Source organism: Camponotus vicinus, unplaced genomic scaffold, assembly GCF_025532165.1.
Source record: "Camponotus vicinus isolate PSW18456_S1 unplaced genomic scaffold, iyCamVici1.0 SCAF_6, whole genome shotgun sequence".
In the NCBI taxonomy this organism is placed as follows: Eukaryota; Metazoa; Arthropoda; class Insecta; order Hymenoptera; family Formicidae; genus Camponotus; species Camponotus vicinus.
Window position 1 is genome coordinate 13,668,505 of NW_028141978.1, and position 22,342 is coordinate 13,690,846.

A 22,342-nucleotide genomic window follows, 5' to 3' on the forward strand; every position below is an offset into this window, starting at 1 on the left:
TTTGAATCAGAGATGCAAAAAGAAATGCTGTGTGTATTCATCAAACACACACGCACACAATATATTTTACGTAAATATAATTAACATCTATATAAATACTAAATCGACATTACAAAAGGCTAATATAATGTTAAAAACGTTCACGTAATTAAGAACAATTAAAAATTATTAACGCTTATATAAATTATTAATAGTTATATATACCGATTTATTACTGATTTGATATTTATTATAGTGATTTAGTATATATATAAATTTATAAATATTATCTTAAACATTATTATCTCAAACATGATATATTTTTGATACATCTAAACAATTCAATGTTTTATAAATCTAGTTTTTCAATAGCTAAATAAGAAATGAAAATATTTTATTTGTCTTTCGATCTCCGACCATCGTGTTTCTATCTTGCGTTCAATATCATCAAGAATTTCAAAGGGATATCTGGATTCTCTAATCTCGTTTCTGATGAACTTTCTTATCTAAAAAAGATTTTAACAATTGTCAGCAATAAATGATTTTATAATTGCCTCATTATCACACATTCGAAGTATCATTATAAATAGAATTATAGGAGAAGATTATATAAAATATGTTACAATATCATAGTGAGTAAATTTAATATAAAAAAATTTAATTAAATATGTTTTATAATAAGACATAATAAGTGTATGGAGTTCTGATTCATTAAAATTTACCTCGTCTAATTGTATCTCGGAATACACATTGTTAATTATAACAATTAATGTTGCAATCTTGCTGACTGATCTACGAGAACAAAACAATAAGTTTATTATAATTAATTCAATCAATTTTCATGTGCCTATGTGTATATAATATATCTTTGCTGTGTGCAATACGTGTATATGTTCATTAAGCAATGTTTTTACCTGTATTTTATTTTTTGGAAGTTATTTAATATGTCTTTAAGCATGAACTTAGCATTTCTCGCAATAGTAGAAAGAAAAGTATTAGCAATTAAAGCTTCTGTTGAGTTAACTTGATCAAAAGGTAGTTTAAAAGAATGGTGTAAATAAATTTCTCGTAATTTTTTGTCTAAATAATTGATTATGATTTCAGAATTTTTATTGTAAGCAAGACATTCTAAAATTGTATGATCCATTTCTTTCATATAATTATCAAAAACTGTATACCATAAACGACCTGTCTCTCGCAAACCATTACAATATATCCATCTTTTCCATCCGGGCATAAATCTATAAAAATTCAGAAAAGAATATTTTCTAATGAAATTGTGCTAATTGTTCTAGTATTACATAAATAATGTTTGACATAAGTGATAATTAATTTCTCTAACATATGCACAATATAAAAAATATTCCTATAAAGAATCAAGTATTATAGAAAGAATTACTTTTGTTTAGGATTTTTTAGATGCCATTGCATCAGTTGAAAGGCCTTCGTTTTGCATGATACATCATGTACTATAATACATTTCCACTTTGCGAGTTCTTGCTTTAAAATACATGTAAAATAATCATCGTTATTTTCGGTTTGCCACAAATCTATTTCAAGTTTCCATGCTATAAATTCAAGCTTTAATTTTACCTAAAATTCGGCAAAAAATATAGCATCTTTTTATTTCTTTCACTTTATTTACAGAAATAGATTTAATATATGTGCAAATGTATAGGTATTTTTACTAGAAAATATTATTTTAATAAATATTTATTTTAATAAAATTTTATAGCATCAACTATATATACTACAATATCCATATTAACCGATCATTTATTTGAATAATGATATAAATAAATTATATCACATTTAAATACATTTATTATTGATATATATATATATATATATATATATATATATATATCAATAATAAATGTATTTAAATGTAATATAATTATATATATATATATATATATATATATATATATATATATATACAGGGTGAGCCATTTTAATTAACGCACGCAATTATTTCGGAAACAAAGCATTTTAGAGAAAAATGTTTCTGACAAAACTTTTATGGTTTCGAGGGGTCCATAAGATGGTATCATTGGTTTGATACTGAAGAGTCATTTGAAGGTCACGTGAAGGTCACTTCAATTTTTTTAAATGGAACACCCTATATATTTTTGCACACTCTTGTAGCTTATCTCGAGAGCTTTCCAAAACACTATAATTAAGTACCTTTTCGTTAAGTACTTTTTGAGTTATGAGGCTTGAAATAATTTCTTAATTTTACATAAACCGTAAAATATCTTGTAAAATATTCATTTTTCGATTATCTTACCTTAATACTTTTACGTACAAAATAATGAGAGAAATCAATTGGTGTAAAGAAAACACATAGTTGTTTTTAAGAAAAAGTATGGAATTGTTAATTGCAAATTACATATTTTTTCTTCAAAACAACTATGTGTTTTCTTTAGACCAATTGATTCCTCTCATTATTTTGTACGTAAAAGTATTAAGGTAAGATAATCGAAAAATGAATATTTTACAAGATATTTTACGGTTTATGTAAAATTAAGAAATTATTTCAAGCCTCATAACTCAAAAAGTACTTAACGAAATGGTACTTAATTATAGTGTTTTGGAAAGCTCTCGAGATAAGCTACAAGAGTGTGCAAAAATATATAGGGTGTTCCATTTAAAAAAATTGAAGTGACCTTCACGTGACCTTCAAATGACACTTCAGTGTCAAACCAATGATACCATCTTATGGCCCCCTCGAAACCATAAAACTTTTGTCTGAAACATTTTTCTCTAAAATGCTTTGTTTCCGAAATAATTGCGTGCGTTAATTAAAATGGCTCACCCTGTATATATATATATATATATATACAGGGTGTCCTAGACCACCCGTACACCCTTTTTCTTCCAAAAACTAAGCATTTTAAAGAAAAATGTTTCAGACAAAAGTTGTTTGGTTTCAAGGGGGCCATAAGATGGTACCATTGGTTTGACCTTGAAGAGTCATTTGAAGGTCACGTGAAGGTCACTTCAATTTTTTTAAATGGAATACCCTATATATTTTTGCACATTCTTGTAGCTCATCTCGAGAACTTTCCAAAACACTATAATTAAGTTAGTTTTCATTAAGTACTTTCCGAGTTATGAGGCTTGAAATAATTTCTTAATTTTACGTAATATTCATTTTTCGATTATCTTACCTTAATACTTTTATGTACAAAATAATAAGAGGAATCAATTGGTGTAAAAGAAACACAGTTATTTTTAAGAAAAAATATGTAATTGTTAATTACAAATTACATATTTTTTCTTCGAAACAACTATGTGTTTTCTTTACACCAATTGATTCCTCTCATTATTTTGTACATAAAAGTATTAAGGTAAGATAATCGAAAAATGAATATTTTACAAGATATTTTATGATTTACGTAAAATTAAGAAATTATTTCAAGCCTCATAACTCGGAAAGTTCTTAATGAAAACTAACTTAATTATAGTGTTTTGGAAAGCTCTCGAGATGAGCTACAAGAATGTGTAAAAATATATAGGGTATTCCATTTAAAAAAATTGAAGTGACCTTCACGTGACCTTCAAATGAATCTTCAAGGTCAAACCAATGGTACCATCTTATGGCCCCCTCGAAACCAAACAACTTTTGTCTGAAACATTTTTCTCTAAAATGCTTAGTTTTTGAAAGAAAATGGTTGTACGTGTGGTCTAGGACACCCTGTATATATACAGGGTGGCCCATTTTAATCCATCCAGTCGAATATCTCGAAAACCAAGCCCGGGAGAGAAAAATATTTCAGACAAAAGTTGTATGGTTTCGAGGGGGCCATAAGATGGTACCATTGGTTTGACCTTGAAGAGTCATTTGAAGGTCACGTGAAGGTCACTTCAATTTTTTTAAATGGAACATCCTATATATTTTTGCACATTCTTGTAGCTTATCTCGAAAGCTTTCCAAAACACTATAATTAAGTTAGTTTTCATTAAGTACTTTCCGAGTTATGAGGCTTGAAATAATTTCTTAATTTTACGTAATATTCATTTTTCGATTATCTTATCTTAATACTTTTATGTACAAAATAATGAGAGGAATCAATTGGTGTAAAGAAAACACATAGTTGTTTTGAAGAAAAAATATGTAATTTGCAATTAACAATTCCATATTTTTTCTTAAAAACAACTATGTGTTTTCTTTACACCAATTGATTCCTCTCATTATTTTGTATGTAAAAGTATTAAGGTAAGATATTCGAAAAATGAATATTTTACAAGATATTTTACGGTTTATGTAAAATTAAGAAATTATTTCAAGCCTCATAACTCAAAAAGTACTTAACGAAAAGGTACTTAATTATAGTATTTTGGAAAGCTCTCGAGATAAGCTACAAGAATGTGCAAAAATATATAGGGTGTTCCATTTAAAAAAATTGAAGTGACCTTTACGTGACCTTCAAATGACTTTTCAAGGTCAAACCAATGGTACCATCTTATGGCCCCCTCGAAACCAAACAACTTTTGTCTGAAACATTTTTCTCTCCCGGGCTTGGTTTTCGAGATATTCGACTGGATGTATTAAAATGGGCCACTCTGTATATACATGTGGGAGACCGGGGACAAAAGTAACAGCGTCATGAAAGTAACAAGCCTCCTACTAAACTACACAATATATTGAATAATTTGTACTATATAGTCAAACGCGTACGCCCCGATTCTCTTCCTTTTCAGCTAATTGTTGTAGAACGATCGCGTCGGTTGCACATGCAGGAGTGAAGTTAGTGTATTTGCATTATTCACCTAAGTATTTCTTGTTTTAGTTTTTTTGTATCTATGCCTAATTAAAGTGTATATATTGGCGTAATTATTTGCCGGTTCATTCTTCTAAAATGTATTCATAAGTTTTTATAGTTGATTTGGCTAAGTCTTGCATCATATTTAGGTAATACTTTTATTCTAAAAAATACGTTTGAGGACAAAAGTAACATGACCCTCTGTGGACGAAAGTAACATGTTTCAATGCTTAGAATGTAAGGGCTGGTCCCATAATAATTGTACCAAAGGCGATTATTATTACGTATGCCATAATTGTGATTCGGAATAGATACCAATCTGTTTTGTATAAGTAGTTATCATACAATTTTTACACTATTATTTAGAATTAAACTATTATTTAAACTTAGAAAAGTACAAAACTAGTGTGATATTAAGTATAATTATTTTATGATATTACTTATAATTATTTTGCTTAACGAAGATTATTTCTTTTAAGTTTTTCAAAGATGATAAAATTAAATATTTATTTTATTTTTTATTTTAATATAATATAATACAAATTTAAAAAAAAAAGTTATCTTGCTTAATAAAAGATTATAATAAAAGTTGCCTTAAATTGAAAAAAGTCATATTTATCTTATTCCGAAAATAAAAACTGGTACTTTTATCCCCAGACTATGTTATTTTCGTCTCAGGCCACCAGGATAAAAGTAACAATCAACGTAATTGCGAAAAGCTATAATAATTCTTTAAATATTTTGTTCAGTTCCTTATTTTAATCTTTATGATAAGTCGATTATCACGCATGCAGCGCCATCCGTACGCGATTACGATACTCAAGAGCCGATCGCAAGGAACTACTTTATAATATGGCTGCGATTGATCAACCACAAAATTCACGTTGTCCATAAGATTATACCGAAGATCTCAAATACAGTGTTCAAGTTTTTACCAAAGAGTTCAATCGAGAATAGTTCTTTCTCCATTACCTCCTTCTCCATTATCGGCCTAAACATTGGTCCTTCGAGCCGGATTCACTGCAGGAAGGAAAGACGTACAAAGAACAAAGGAGGAAGTTCATACGAGAGCACGAAGATCGGTAATCATACAAGGACATTGTAATCGGCGCAGCCAAGAGAGAATATTACCAAGTCAGCAGTACGTAATTACGCACGGCGCTCTCTTTCTCGCACTCAAGCGAGATACAGCCGTCCTTCTCCTACGGATTACACGGCGCTCTCTTTCTCGCGCTCAAGCGAGATACGGCCGTCCTTCTCCTACGGACTACGCACGGCGCTTTCTTTCTCGCACTCAAGCGAGATACAGCCGTCCTTCTCCTACGGATTACACGGCGCTCTCTTTTTCGCGCTCAAGCGAGATACGGCCGTCCTTCTCCTACGGACTACGCACGGCGCTTTCTTTCTCGCACTCAAGCGAGATACAGCCGTCCTTCTCCTACGGATTACACGGCGCTCTCTTTCTCGCGCTCAAGCGAGATACGGCCGTCCTTCTCCTACGGATTACACGGCGCTCTCTTTCTCGCGCTCAAGCGAGATACGGCCGTCCTTCTCCTACGGACTACGCACGACGCTTTCTTTCTCGCACTCAAGCGAGATACAGCCATCCTTCTCCTCCGGACCACACACGGCACACGGCGCTCTCTCTTTCGCTCAGGCGAACCATAGACGTCCTTTTCTTAGGGTGAAAGAAACAGTACGACCAACCCAATGACAGGAAGTACAAAATTACGTGGTCAGAGTTACAAAGACTATATTGTAATAAGGTTAAGGTAAACCTTATATTAAATAAATATTACGTTAAGTTAGCATAGCAATCAGCTAAATACGATAACAAGTTCAGTCATTAGACATTGATATTAATCTGTGTTAATTACGTCCGATGAGCAAAATGGAACAAAAGGCTCAATTAATTAGACAGCGTGGTAGAGTTAGAGCGAGACTCACTAATTTTAAAACTTTTGTAGCGAAACTTGAGGATGAACCTGAAAAACGAGTAGAATTAGCCAGTCGAATAGAAAAGGCAGAACAGTTATGGATAGAATTCGATACAATTCAAAACAAGATTGAAGATATAGATGAATCCGATGAACAAGAAATAGAACGAACAAATTTTGAGGATTCTTATCACAAGATAATTACCGATGCGCGAAGACTATCCATGACTGATCAACCAGCCGTTTTTCCGACCGCTCGCGTCGACGCACAACCAGTAATACAAGGTGAACAATTTGCGATTCGCCCAATCGTCAAATTGCCCAATATCGATTTGCCTAAATTTGATGGAAATTATGAACGATGGATACCTTTTCGGGATTTGTTTGAATCTCTTATCGCTTCAAACCACGCGTTACCTAATGTACAAAAACTACACTACTTGAGATCTGCTTTGACAGGTGAAGCTGCAAAGGTAATCAATTCGTTAGAAATTACAAATGATAATTACGCGGTAGCGTGGAATTTATTAAAGCAAAGATTTGAAAATAAACGATTGATCGTACAGTATCTTATTCAAATGTTACTTGATATTCCAGCTATCACTAGAGAATCATATGCAGATCTCAGGCAATTAGTTGATAATATTACACAATATACAGTCGCTAACAAAACTCGGTCAACCGGTAGAGAGTTGGAGCACAATGATTATACATATTATCTTACCAAAAATAGATAAAGGATCTCGTAGAGAATGGGAGTCAAAACGATCTGCAATAGAAGCGTTTCCTACGTTGACCGAATTTATTGATTATCTTATTAATCGTAGTGCCTTTTTAGAAGCGGTAAATCGAGCAAATCAGAATTCGCAAGGTATGACTGCAAATACCTATCGAAAAGATGTTAAATTGCCTCCAGGCCATCACAAAAGTGTGACGCAAGCATATGTAACAAGCGATTCATCGTGTCCAATATGTTCCGAGAGTCATAGTCTGCGAGAATGTCAGGTATTTCTTAAAATGTCGGTAAACGAAAGAATTTTAGAAATAAAAAAGAAACGTTTATGCATAAAATGTTTTAAGGCATTTCATGGGCGGAACTGTAGAGTGTCTAATTGTAAAACTTGTAACGGCTACCATAATACTCTTCTACATAAGAGCAATTCTAACCACGAGACGTTAAACAAGCTCGAAGTGCAACCGATTAATAGTACCAAGCAAGTAGCACAACTTGCTGTTGATCCGGAAACAAACGAATCATCCACTGTTCTTAATCATTGCAGTATTAGGGAGACTAGCCAAGTTCTTCTCGCTACAGCTATTATTCACATTCGCGATTGTTACGAAAAAACACATGAATGTCGCGCACTTCTCGACAATGGATCGCAATCCAATTTTATGACAAAAGAATTAAGCGAACAGTTAAATTTAAAACAAGAAACTATTAATACTAAGATTATAGGCATTAGCAACATTCCGATCAACACTGTGCAAAGAGTTCGTGCAATGATTCAATCGCGAATAAATTCATTTCAGTGTAAAACGTCTTTTTTAGTAATCAATCAAATATCAGAGTGCCTGCCCATGATCGAAATCAGCCAAAATCAATTGGATATACCATCCAATATAACTTTAGCAGACCCAAGTTATGGCATTCCAGGGAAGATAGATGTACTATTGGGTGCCTCCATTTTTTGGGAACTCTTGTGCACCAGGCAAATACAACGAATGAAGAATTCCCCTGTTTTTCAAGAAACACTCCTGGGTTGGATAATTTCAGGCTCAGTATATGCTAATAATATGAAGCAACACGAGGAATCGTACTGTGGAATGTCAACTGACAACGCGCTGCAGCAACAATTAGAAAAGTTCTGGGAGATTGAAGAAGTGGAAATGCCAGTACATTATTCAAATGAAGAGATACAATGTGAAGAATATTTTGTTTCTACTCACAGTAGGAACAAAGACGGTCGCTTTGTAGTACAACTACCGCTAAAGGAAAATATAGAAAAATTGGGAGAATCCTTCGACATAGCAGAAAAACGATTAAAGGCATTAGAGAGGAAATTAGAAAGGCAACCAGAATTAAAGGAACACTATCATGAGTTCATAGTGGAGTATTTAAAATTAGGTCACATGACCGAAATGCAATCCGATGAAAGACATGCCAAACTAGCATATTACATTCCTCATCACGCAGTAGTAAAAGAAGAGAGTACAACTACAAAGGTAAGAGTTGTTTTTGATGCATCATGCAAGACATCGTCCGGAAAATCCTTAAATGATATACTCATGGTAGGACCAACGATCCAAGAAAATTTAATGGATATCATTATTCGATTCCGGCAATATAAATATGCAATGACCGCTGATATAGTCAAAATGTACAGGCAAGTTATGCTGAAGCAAGAAGATCGCAAATTACAACGTATTTTGTGGAGATGGGATAGAAAAAAACCTATACAAATATTTGAGCTTAACACCATCACTTATGGAATGGCTAGCTCATCATTTTTAGCGATTAGATGCTTACAAGAAGCAGCTCAACAGATGGAATATAAGTTTAAAGATGCCAGCGACGTAATAAGAAGAGATTTTTACGTAGATGATCTATTAACAGGAGCGGATACAGTGAAAGCACTTATACAACTGAAACAAGAAATTACATGCATACTGGATTCCAGCAAATTTGAATTAAGAAAATGGATATCAAACGTACCGGAAATCGGTGATCAAATGGGCAACAGAGAAAAGGAAGTCACAATGAGTGAATCAATTAAGATACTCGGGCTATGGTGGAACCCTACAGCCGATAATTTTCAGTATCGTATTAAAATAAATAATAATGAAACCAAGATTACGAAACGCAACATATTAGCCAGGGTAGCACAGGTATATGATCCACTCGGACTAGTAGGCCCCATAGTAGTGCAAATTAAAATTCTTATACAGCGACTTTGGCAATCAAAATGTAACTGGGATGAAGAAGTTACAAATGATATAAAGAATATGTGGATACAATGGAAATCTTAGATTTCAAGCGTAGAAGAGCTGCTAATTCCAAGAAGGATAATCTGTGATAACCCAGTAGAAATAGAATTGCACGGATTCTGCGACGCTTCGGAATCAGCATATGGCGCCTGTATATATCTTCGTAGCACTAACTCAAGATCAGAATATACTGTGAGATTATTATGTGCCAAATCAAGGGTGGCGCCCATCAAAAAGATATCATTACCAAGATTGGAGCTATGCGGAGCGGTGCTATTAGCTAAATTAGGTAGAAACGTGCTGCAGAGGTTAACAGTACAAATACATAAAGTTTATTACTGGAGCGATTCAACTATAGTATTATCCTGGATAGCAAGAGAACCTGCACAATGGAAAACATTTGTAGCAAACAGGGTGGCTGAAATACAGCGGGAGACAAAAGAAGCACTATGGTATCACGTCAAGTCGGAAGACAATCCTGCTGATCTCCTATCTAGAGGAGTAAATCCTGACAAGTTAAAAGACAAGAAAATGTGGTGGGAAGGCCCACAAGTTCTACATCAAAATTCAGATTTTGTGCCATTCAGTGACGAAAACATTCAAGGAGACGTGATAGAAAGGCGTACAACAAGCCTATTTGTTCATAACGGAGAAAGGGACGTCTATTTAGAGATTATCGAAAAATTTTCATCACTATCGCGAGCACAGCGAGTGATTGCTTACTGTCTACGTTTTAAAAACAATGGAATAAAAAGGTCATCACAAAAAACGAAGTCGATAACAGTAGAAGAAAAACAACAAGCCATGAAAGCACTCGTCAAAGGATGCCAAATTCATAGTTTTCCACAGGAATGGCATAATCTTCGTAATAAAACAAAATTGCATTCAAAGAGCAGACTACTGACATTGCACCCATTTTTGGATGACGATGGTATTATTCGTGTGGGCGGAAGGTTGTGCAATGCGTCAATAGAATATTCACCGAAACATCCCATCATTTTACCTAATAAGCATCACCTCACTACCCTGATAATTAGAGACACACATTATAGGAATTTACATGCCGGAGCACAAGCTGTTTTAACGATAATACATAACACTTATTGGCCGATCTCGGGCAAAGAAGCAATACATCGAGTATTAAGATCCTGTATAGTATGCTTTCGCGCAAAACCGATAACTGCAAAGCAATTGATGGGTAATTTGCCGGCAGTAAGAGTTACTCAACAATCACGCGCTTTTTTATATGCAGGAGTGGATTACGCAGGTCCATTCACAATAAAGATATCGCGAAACAAAACGAGCAAAGCTTATTTATCTATTTTTATTTGTTTGGTGACAAAAGCGGTGCACTTCGAACTAGTATCTGACTTAACTACAGCGTCATTTCTTAACGCAATGAAACGTTTTTTTGCCCGAAGAGGTAAATGCATAACCATATATTCGGATAATGGTATTACTTTTGTAGGTGCTAACAATCAACTTTCAGAACTCAAAAATTACTTAGTAAAAGCATCGACTCAAAATCAAATTAATGAATATTTAGCAGAACAATTCATTAATTGGAAATTCATCCCTCCATATTCACCCCATATGGGAGGATTGTGGGAAGTAGCCGTGAAATCGGCAAAAACTCACATGCGAAAAATTATCGGAGCAACAGCATTGAGTTTTGAAGAGCTATACACAATATTAACATTAATCGAAGCTTGTTTAAACTCAAGACCTATTACACCATTATCTAATGATCCGAAAGATCTGCAGCCTTTGACCCCTGGTCACTTTCTAATAGGAGAAGCCATGACTGCAATTCCGGAACAAAATCTCGTTGATGTATCGATGAATCGCTTGACGCGTTACCAATTAATTACTCAAATGAAACAGCATTTTTGGAATAGATGGTCCAAAGAATATATCGCGCAGTTACAACAGCGAGTTAAGTGGAAGCAAGCGAGTCCCGTAAATATAAAACCAGGAACTATGGTAATTTTAAAAAACGAAAACACCCCTCCAATGACATGGCCATTAGGACGAGTTATAGAAGTACATCCAGGAGGAGATGGAATCACTAGAGTAGTTACACTCAAAACTAGCCGCGGAATATGTAAGCGAGCAATAACTAAAATATGCATTCTACCAATTGAAGACAATAATTCAGTTTAAGTTTAAGATAAGTTTAAGTTTAACCAATTCGTTAGGTAATGTTCTTCATAAGTTTTTATTTATATGTACCTATCGGCGAATATACGCTTATCTCTTTGATTATTTGTATTGAAAGGTTTATACCTGTCAAGGGGGGCAGGATGTTCAGTTCCTTATTTTAATCTTTATGATAAGTCGATTATCACGCATGCAGCGCCATCCGTACGCGATTACGATACTCAAGAGCCGATCGCAAGGAACTACTTTATAATATGGCTGCGATTGATCAACCACAAAATTCACGTTGTCCATAAGATTATACCGAAGATCTCAAATACAGTGTTCAAGTTTTTACCAAAGAGTTCAATCGAGAATAGTTCTTTCTCCATTACCTCCTTCTCCATTATCGGCCTAAACATATTTATCATTTGAGATGGAAACATAGGTATAGTATGTAACAAGTAATTATAATATTTGAACGGCCGCCTTTAAAGGCAAGGTTTCCCTCATTTTGACGCGAATATTCGACGGATACGACGCGCATGCCTATCGATCTATAATGATCGAGATGTGAGAGCCTCGTCTCTGCTCGTCCTCTTTCGTTCTGGGGCGCTCGCACAGTCAACATCGAGGAATCGACTATCCTATTGACCTGCCCGATCGGGAAATAAAAAAGGAAATTGGAGAAGTACGAAAATCGAGGAAGTGAGGTCTGGCCAACACTTTCTGAATTCTCATCGTCTTCCTCACACAAGAGAAGGAATTTGAGGCCCCGGAACAGGTGAGAGAGCCAACGAGGGATAGAAAATAAGACATCTCGAGGAGCAATGAGATAAGTGATTTGGCAAGAGATCTCACGAATTATTAATATATATTTTGTAATTCATTTTTGATTGATTCGACTGAACCTCTATCTATTGTCAGCATTACCACATAAAATAAAATTGTTACAAGTAATAGAGCAATAAATGGAGTTTTTTAACATATAATCTTTTTTTTATATCTCTAACGATAATTAATTAGTGACGTATAATACAAAAAATGTTACTTTTGTGTCCGGTCTCCCCTATATATATATATATATATGTATATATATGTCAATAATATATGTATTTAGATGTGATGCAACTTTGTATATATTGATATGTCGATGAATTTGCTTTGCGATCCTCTGTTTTTAATTGATCTAACTTAAATATGCTGCATGTCACACAAATATCGATTTCAAAAATTTGTAAATTTTCTTTATAAAACAATCATTTACAAATTCTTTAAAAAAATAAGCATTTAAAAATGGATTAATATGTATTGTATATAATTGAATAAAATTAAAAATATAATTCAGTCTATGCAAAGTATTTCCAAGTTTTAATATCCGCCATAAATATTTAATAACGAAAGAAAATAAATATAATGTAAATAATTGTAATTGTAACCTATAATTTTATAAAATTAAATATAAATTATATTATTTAAAATATATCATATTATATTATGTAAATTCTACACGATATTAGTATTATAGGATAAACCGAATACAAATAGTCCAAAATTTATAACATGTAGTTATTAAATTTAAAAAAACATGCCTTTTAAATTTACATATTATTTTGAAATGAGATTTTTTACTTTTGGCGAAGAAGAAACTATATCATTAAGTTCATTTTTTCAATTCTCTACATGAATCTAATTTTTAAAGATTTATTTTACTATCGGTATATCGATATATGAAATCACGATTATGATTTTTATTATGCATTGGCTCAATAGAAAATTTCTAGATTTTGTGTTTACCTTGGATTGAGGATAAAATTCAAAGAATGCGAAAATATTCGACATAAATTCAAAAGCTTTGATCATAGGATACCATGCTATATAATCTTTCTCTTTTCGCAAATAATTAACGAGTTCCCAAAATACGGAGAATTCAAGTTTCTTCTCTATTGCGAAATGAAATGCGTCATCGATGATTTGCGCTCGATTGAGAACATGTATATTTCTGTATTCTTCAGAATTTAAGTATCGCGCAATTTTTCGCCAATTCTCGGTATCATAATTGATACGATAGTATCCTATTATAAAATAAATTGCTTCGTAGATTAATAGATATTTTAAAATTACATATATTGATTCAACATATTTCGAGATGTTAAAGATATTTCGATATTAAATGTATTATTATATTTAAAGATATTTGTGTTTTTTATTTGTGTGTGCGTGTGTGTGTGTGTTTGTGTGTATGTGTTAGATTTTATATGTTTCTTTATTATTTTTATTTAAAACCTTATATATAATGATAATTTAATAATTTTGAAAAACTTTAATGTGTAAGAAATTTTAAACTTAAATTGATTTGACTGCTATCATAATGTTGACATTATACACAATATATGATAAATAATAAAATTATTCATAAAATAATCGAAAAATTGTAAGAGTCGAAAAATAAATATTTTACGAGATATTTTTTATGATTTATGTAAAATTTTGTCAACTTAAAGTAATCTTTTATCAATTTAAAATATCACATAAATTATTCAATTTTTGGCTATCTTACTCTTATAATTTTTTCGGAAATATTGTGAGGAATCGATATATATATATATATATATATATATATATATATATATATATATATATATATATATATCGATTCCTCACAATATTTCCGAAAAAATTATAAGAGTAAGATAGCCAAAAATTGAATATATATATATATATAAGCAAATAAAATATAACTTTATCATTGAATTTGTACCAGCTTGTTGTAAATTTAAAATAATCCATTGATCTTTCTCAAGAAAGAGTTCAATTTTTGAATTCGATGGTGTTAACCAAATATTTGACCAAGTTATGGTAAAATTGGACTTCGATTCCGTAGTATAAGTAATAGGTATATAATATTGTTTCTCATCCAACTTGTTGTGAAATTGTACTGATATAATTACAATATTATTAGAATAATTTCGCATCACCTCCAACACGGGGAAACATTTCTGCATGGCCCAGGAATATACTGTGCTTTCCACATTAAACTGATACTCGGAATCCCATTCATCTATGACACTTTGCATGGCATTCCATAAATTATCAGCAGTTTTTTCCATAGACTTAGTGTAACTATAAGATTTAACATGATGGTAAATGTTAATAATGTTAAACACTATGTATAATCAACATCATAAAAAAGAAAATAACAATTTACACAATTTTCTTCGTACTTATGTATATATAAAAAATTAAACTATTACTAACATAGAAATATTTAAACTTTACAATATAATTTTAATATGCATAAATAATTATTTTAATTTTTATTACAAAAATTAAAGTAATTTTTATATTATCCGCATGTTGGTAAAACTTGTTTCGCCAAAGATTGTTTAGTTTGAATTGTTTATAATTCGGAAACTATCAATCTCTATCACTTATTTAGTATAAAAAACTCGAGTTGAAATTTATTCGAGAAAAATTTATAAATATATAACAGGATATAAATGTGACTCTTAAAATATTCATATTTTTTAAATAATAAAAGGATGTATATTGTCAAACTTATTATATGTAAATTTAGATTTTCTCTTCCTATACAATTTACATACATATATTACATTACAATATAATACTCACTGATTTTTTAAATATATGTTGAGAACTTTTGAAAATTCGTCATGCGATAATATTTGTTCTAACATGCGCCATATAATGGAACCTATGATTATTGAAATTAAAAAGAAATGATTTAATAAATTATAATTTAAAATACCTTTCGTAATACATAAGTTTTTAAATAGCATTTAATTAAAACTAATTTTGTAACAAAGTTTGCAACTAATTGTAACAATTATATAGCAAATAATTAAGTATATGTAAAAACATTAATTTCAATAGTAGATAGATATTTACAGTTATAATTTAAAAATTATATTATGTAATTTAATAAAAACTATACAAAAAAGAGAAGTTAGTTTTTAGTTTTACATATTCTTTTAATACTGTCATTGCACAAAATATAATAAAATATGATAATAATAATAAAGTTAAATTACAAATACATTTGTTTATAATTTACATATTTAACTTTTCATGAAATTAACTTTCAGATGTTTAAAATTTATTTATTCAATGTTATTTACATACCTTTGAAATGAGAAAGAGAAGGAAATAAATAATTTTCCAGGTAACTATCATATTCTACAGCACAATTGATAACGACATAAGAATTTAAATCGAATAATTCTTGTTGAATTTGAACTACAAATAAATCCATTATCCGAAAATTTGGTAAAGCCTAAATGCAATATAATCAATATAATCAATCTATAATTAATGAAAAATAAAAGACTTAAAGTATATATAAAAATTGGCTTTATTAAGTGCTTCTGTTAAAAATAATGTTTGTTCTTTCCTTAATAATTTAAATATAAACACATACATTCCTTATTTTTTATTAAATTTCTTTGTGTAGAATTATGAATTCTTAAAAAATTTGGAAAATATATTTTCTTTATATTTAAGAAATAAAATAATCTTATCGATAATATCTGTTTGGAAAAATATAGCAAAACCTTCGTTTAACCATAATTGAAACCAATTAGATGGACACAATAGATTGCCAATATATTTTTGTGTTATCTTACGTACTATTGAAGGTGCAATTATCATTTTGGGTGCGGTAATATCTAATTCTTCATTATACATGATATCCGTTTCTCTAAAAATGATTATACTAATATGTCTACTTTATAAATGTATGAAAAATTTCGGATAATAATATAATTTTTTAATTAAATACCTTAACTTATTATAGAATATATATCTATTTTTAATTACATATACTACCTGTAAAAGACGAATCCAAAGATATCTTTGACTTTGTCTTGTAAATTCGAGATTGCGACATGATCCACTTTACTCTCAGATGAAACAAGAGTGCCCTCAACGACTTTCTCTGAATTATGCCAATATATATAATTTTTCAAGTACATAGTAACATTTTCAATAACATATAGCGCAAATTTTACATGCGGTATCAGTTGCGATCTGCACCACATGCTAACAGTCTCATTCAAGTTAATCCGATGAAAATCAAACACCATAAATGCTACATTATCTATGGAGATTAAAGCAGTCGTGTTAAAATATGTCCACACCATATCATCCTCTACCAGTCTAGATGTTCGTATCGGCATATTCGACAAAGCTCTGTACTTCCGATGATGCTTTATGTAAATATCAAAAGTAATTCCTAATTCGGGCTTATTCCAAAACGGAAATATTTGCTGTTCTTTTAATTGGATACCTGTTGTGATTAACCACCTGCCACATTTTAACGATATGCTTTAAATAATGGTTAACTTTAGACAATTATAAGCGCAGAATGCGTAAAGATACAATTTGTTATTTCAATATCATTTCATATGATTTCATATATTATTTTACTTACTCTTGATCTCTGTTTATGTACGGAGTTCCGAAAGAGTTTTTTGCGATATTAATTGGAATTTTAACCTTTATGTATAGATTGTACATTCCAGGCAACAAGACATTTTCGCAATTGAACACGAATGTATTGTTTTCATAATAATTTGTTGATATGTTTTTACAAACATTCATTTCACTGTTATTTTGCGTTAATTTCCACGTCCTTACATTATTTATTGGGTCCAGCATATGAAAACTTATATTTTGCGTTGCATGAATAATATAAATAGTAATTGTGCAGTCGCAAATGAAATAATCGTTGACTAATCTTAACTTCATGTTATAGTGTAATGGCATTATATAATTTGACAATTTATTGATTAATGCGCTGCGTCGTGCGCTTTCTATAATTGTTTTATCAATAGAAATTATTGTTGCCATTGTAGCAATGTATATTAAACTACTACTTAATAATAGTTTTATGAATGTCATGTTAAACTTCACTCGGATATCTATAAAAACGTTTCCTTATTAGAAACAAGGTACACAGAATATGCAATTCAATTGACTTTTGTGTAAAAAAGCTTCAAGAAAATTTATATTAATTTTTAAGAAAATAAGATTTATATAAAGAAAGATACAACACAATACAATTTATTTATAAATAAAAGAAATCATTAATAAAAAGTAATTATAACTTAATGAAATGTTATATTAGATAATTTTTTTGAAAATGAATATTGGAAAACATAAAGAACATGTTTAGATAATTCCGAAAAGAACAAACAAAGTAAACAGTAATTTTATTTGTTTATTTCAAGTTCAGTTTCATCTCTATGATTTCTTCTAGTGCAATTACATATTTCTGTGTTCTTCATATTCTAGTATTCTATGATATATATATAACAAGTTTTAAAAACTTTAATTTCTTCCTTACATATACATGTTAAATTTATAGAAGCATTAAAATATGTGAGAAATGGAGAGATATTCTCAATATAGCCGGATATTATGAGTGGATTGTATGTTTACTAACATGTTATCTTCAAAGTTTATATGTCTCTCCTAATATTAAGTAAGAGATGTATTAAAAACGAACGAACAATAAACATGTACCAAAATAAAGTTTATTTGAAACTTAATTGATATAACAATTCGGATCAAATATGAAAAAAAGACGATATTAGTATATGTCATGTCACTTTCATTTTTTCGGACAAAATATTAATCTACTGCTCGTTCGTCATTCACGTTCATTACATATTTAATTAAAAATGTTCTATTTAAGTAACATTAGGAGAGAATTTTTGAGAAACATTGGCTTTAGGCATTCATTATAAAAAAAATATTTTAAAAACAAAATACAGATAACATTAAATATTTTTAATATAATTTTATAGCTATGGTGTGTGTAAATTTAAACGCATATAATAATATTATAACGTCAATAAATACTTGGCTTAGAGAGATTTCATATTTTCAATATTAAAATATGATTAAATGATGTTATTACAATATACTTTCAAATATCTTCTTATTAGCTACATTATTTATAGAAAATAAAAATAATAATTGCAATATAGAAACATGTCTTTTGAAAAGGAATGTCTCGTTTAAGAAGCAAAATAACTGCCTTATTATTCAACGTATTTTTGTATATATACATTCAAAGAAAAGGAGATTTATAAATATTTTATTGTAAATTTATTTAAGTAAATTAATTTATATAAAGTCTTACTCTCCTTGTTGAACCAGACGTTTAAGTTAAGTTTAATTCCAAATAAACATTCAATAGCAATCTTATCGCTTCAAAAGACTGTTATAAACTGACGGCACTGTCGGCATACCTGATAGTAAATATACAAGATACATTGTGTATGTGTGTGTGTGTGTGTGCGCGCGCGTCTTGTAAATATTTTACACACACCTTGATTGTATGTGTATATAACATAGGAATATTTTACTTGTCGATAAAAATTAATATGTATATATTTGTTTTTATATGTTGTCTTTTTGTATACATTCTTTGTATTCCGTTTTCATATTTAAAGTTTTTATTTATAACGATGATTTTTCTGGAACGTTTGCAAGATAAAATTAATTGAGTAATCGCGTGTACACTCGATATATAAGATAAAAATATTCTGTATTTTATATATTATATCTATCTTTTTTAGAAAATTCCAGAATTTAATTTAACTAAGTTTAAGAATGTAAAATAAATAAAAAAGCATTGTCCATATCATATCGTAAGAGATGTCATTAAAATATCCATATCATTAAAATATTTTACACTATATTTCCTATTTGGCATTAATTTGTACGCAAATTAATATATTCGATCATTTAATCGCTATAGAGGCTGAAAATCCATTTTTTTCACATAGAATTGATTCTAAATTATTAATTATAGAAATTAGGGATAGCTTTCATCATGCATCGTCTTAGTAGCCACAAGATAGATTTATAAAATTTCGATTACAAATCAATTAGTCGTTATAATATAAAGCAATATACAGTTAATCATGACATTGACGGAATGATTTAAATGTCAGTAAAATTTTTAATAAATTTTAAATGCACATTTTCTGCTTTTAACTCAGAACAACTAAGTAATAATAAAATGATTGCAAATAATAGTATAAATATTCCCTTGCTTAAAAAATATGTTTATTTAATTTTTCGAATTTCTAAATGGTTTATTTTTAACAGTGAAACGACTAAGCAATAAATAGAGAAATTTTTTTATATTAATGCATAGAAAACAATATTGACACAGTAAATAAGTCTTCACATCTTCCTTTCTAGTACGCAAGAATTGTAGAATGATTTAATATAAGATGTTGGAATGCTGAAAATGCTCGATAACATTTGATAGAGAATTTCACTTTATGAGGCAATAAAATTTAGGGTAATTATGCATAAAAGGGCCCACCCTCGCACAAATGTGTCATTGACATATGTTGTTAAGGTCTTATCTCTAATTAATATTCTGAAGGTTTTAGCCGGCGGTCATTCTTTATTCAAAAATGATTAAAGTATTTATGCTGTAAGTTGTAAAGCGAGGTCTACCTTGCTTACCGGATATTTCTTAATTGTATTAAATTGTATTAAATTCTATATAAATTTAAATTGATTACCTTTTTTTTATTTACCTTTAATTTACCTTTTTTTGCGTTTTTCTCCGACTTGCGAGTTTGACCGCCATTTTTAAGTTTCATATTCGTGTTCAGGAGGTAAAAATACGTAGAAATTGGGTATTCTTACCTATTATTTCATATAGGTGAGTTTTCCAAAGGTTTACCTTATTTTTGTATTTATTATTTTTATCCTTTTTCAGTCTATATCTCCAAAGCTATTTGAGTTTGACCCTTATATATATATACGAAATTACTCGGGAAGATCTCCCCTATAACATATTTAAAAATAAAACAAATCGATGAACAAATAAAGTAGAATGTTTATGTCAATATTTCTCACATTTATTTGTTAATAACTTTTGAATAACGAACGACCGCCGGCTAAAACCTTCAGAATGTTAATCAGGGATAATATCTTCACAACATACGTCAATAACACATTTGTGCGAAGGTGGGCCCTTTTTATGCATAATTACCAAATTTAGTTACGAAGTTTTTAATAAATATAATATTTGTTTCAACTTGTAGGTGTTTACTGCTGTTATTTTTTATGCAGTTATGGCTCTGAAATATGTACTATGAATTTTCAAAATAGCTTTATGAACGTCGATAAATTTATACCAATATTATGAGATCACTTATCGACTATGTGAGAAGAGAATAACAAAAATTATATTAATATTGCGAATAAATTTATACATATTATCTTCTACTAAAAGAGCGAAGAATGCATCATGAAAAAGCTAACAAATATAAAATATCGTAAAATGGAACACACGATATCATCGAATAAAGTTTCCGAGCATTTTAATTTATCGGACTCTATATATATACCTCTAAGGCTATTTAGAAATAAAATTATGGGAAATATGTTGAGTTCATATATTAACCTTTTTTGCATGTTCGAAAAATGAGCGACAATCGGAATGTTAATGTAATGGTTGAAATATTTGTCCCATACATTGACATATTCATTAATTCGGAAAACGATATTTCTCTCGCTATGATACTCCGGGATGTTTATAATATTATTTCTTTAATTGCGGAAAGTTCAATTGTGAATTACAAAATTTGGAATTACATCATTCGATTATATACAGGTATTTCTTTATTATGGCGATTACAAATGATAAACGGTTACAAAAACAAGATAATGAGCATCTTTATTTAATATATGATATAAAAATTAATTGCTTATATTGTTTATAAAAAATTAATTCTATTCTATATTATTTCTTATTTTAATTTTATGAGCAATAAACGGGTCTGCAAAATAGCTGTTTATTTTGATGTTATACTTGCTTGGCCGTGTTCCTTCATAGCAAAGAAAAAAGAAAAATTAAAGAAATCTTAATTTACATTTCTCCACTCTTCGTTGATAACTTTTTTATTTCAAAGATGTAAGGAATATTCGTTGTTTTTCGAATTGATCTATTTTGATTGAAGATTGAAATTTATAGGTTTAAAGATCAAGAAACATTTTCTCTCTTCACAGATTATCAATATTCATAATGAATTAAACACACAACTTTGAATTCGTTGGTATCGAATAAGTGTTTTGGTCGATTATTGAAAAATACATGATAAATGCAGTATTAATGACATATTTAATTGAACTGCTTATATAATGCTAAATGTTTTCGTATTATATGTATAAGCATAGATTAAGAAGAAGATCATTTACAAAGATTATAAAGTGTAATTATTTATCTACTTTTCGTTTTTGGATTAATTAAAAATTGTAAAGGTAATTATTATTATAATAGCGAGTAATAAAAGTATCAAGTTTTATATTTTCTATATATTTTCAATCTATATATTTTAAATTTAATACACATACTTGCTAATTTAATTAATACATCCGAATTATAATGTTAAGTAAACATATATATTTAAGAATATTAAATTAATGTCATAAATGTATATGTATATGTATACAATAATATTTATGATAAATACATAC

General features: G+C 29.9%; 2 protein-coding genes across 2 annotated transcripts; one reads left to right on the plus strand and one right to left on the minus strand.

The window, feature by feature from the left end:
• Positions 1 to 320: 320 nt before the first annotated feature.
• LOC145973081 (aminopeptidase N-like) lies at positions 321 to 19,178 on the minus strand. The gene is made up of 12 exons (XM_083102259.1): positions 19,087 to 19,178; positions 17,262 to 17,751; positions 16,658 to 17,134; positions 16,460 to 16,529; positions 15,956 to 16,106; positions 15,446 to 15,527; positions 14,574 to 14,935; positions 13,610 to 13,887; positions 1,379 to 1,572; positions 894 to 1,220; positions 702 to 771; positions 321 to 485 (listed from the first exon to the last, which is right to left on the minus strand). The coding sequence occupies exons 1-12, from the start codon at positions 19,109 to 19,111 to the stop codon at positions 345 to 347; spliced, it is 2,667 nt and encodes an 888-aa protein (XP_082958385.1). The 5' UTR covers positions 19,112 to 19,178; the 3' UTR covers positions 321 to 344.
• Positions 6,168 to 11,836, plus strand: LOC145973160 (uncharacterized). The gene is made up of 3 exons (XM_083102402.1): positions 6,168 to 6,970; positions 7,524 to 9,574; positions 9,716 to 11,836. The coding sequence occupies exons 1-3, from the start codon at positions 6,631 to 6,633 to the stop codon at positions 11,834 to 11,836; spliced, it is 4,512 nt and encodes a 1,503-aa protein (XP_082958528.1). The 5' UTR covers positions 6,168 to 6,630.
• Positions 19,179 to 22,342: the final 3,164 nt, after the last annotated feature.

Excerpts from the sequence above, each read along its gene's own strand:
- LOC145973160 (XM_083102402.1), top strand. The coding sequence starts at position 6,631 with ATGAGCAAAATGGAACAAAAGGCTCAATTAATTAGACAGCGTGGTAGA. Across the intron at positions 6,971-7,523 it reads CGCACAACCAGTAATACAAG|AAGCGGTAAATCGAGCAAAT; the intron begins GTGAACAATTTG and ends GTGCCTTTTTAG. Across the intron at positions 9,575-9,715 it reads TATTAGCCAGGGTAGCACAG|ATTTCAAGCGTAGAAGAGCT; the intron begins GTATATGATCCA and ends TGGAAATCTTAG.
- LOC145973081 (XM_083102259.1), bottom strand. The coding sequence starts at position 19,111 with ATGTATCTTGTATATTTACTATCAG. Across the intron at positions 17,135-17,261 it reads TACATAAACAGAGATCAAGA|GTGGTTAATCACAACAGGTA; the intron begins GTAAGTAAAATA and ends AAAATGTGGCAG. Across the intron at positions 486-701 it reads CCGAGATACAATTAGACGAG|ATAAGAAAGTTCATCAGAAA; the intron begins GTAAATTTTAAT and ends AATCTTTTTTAG.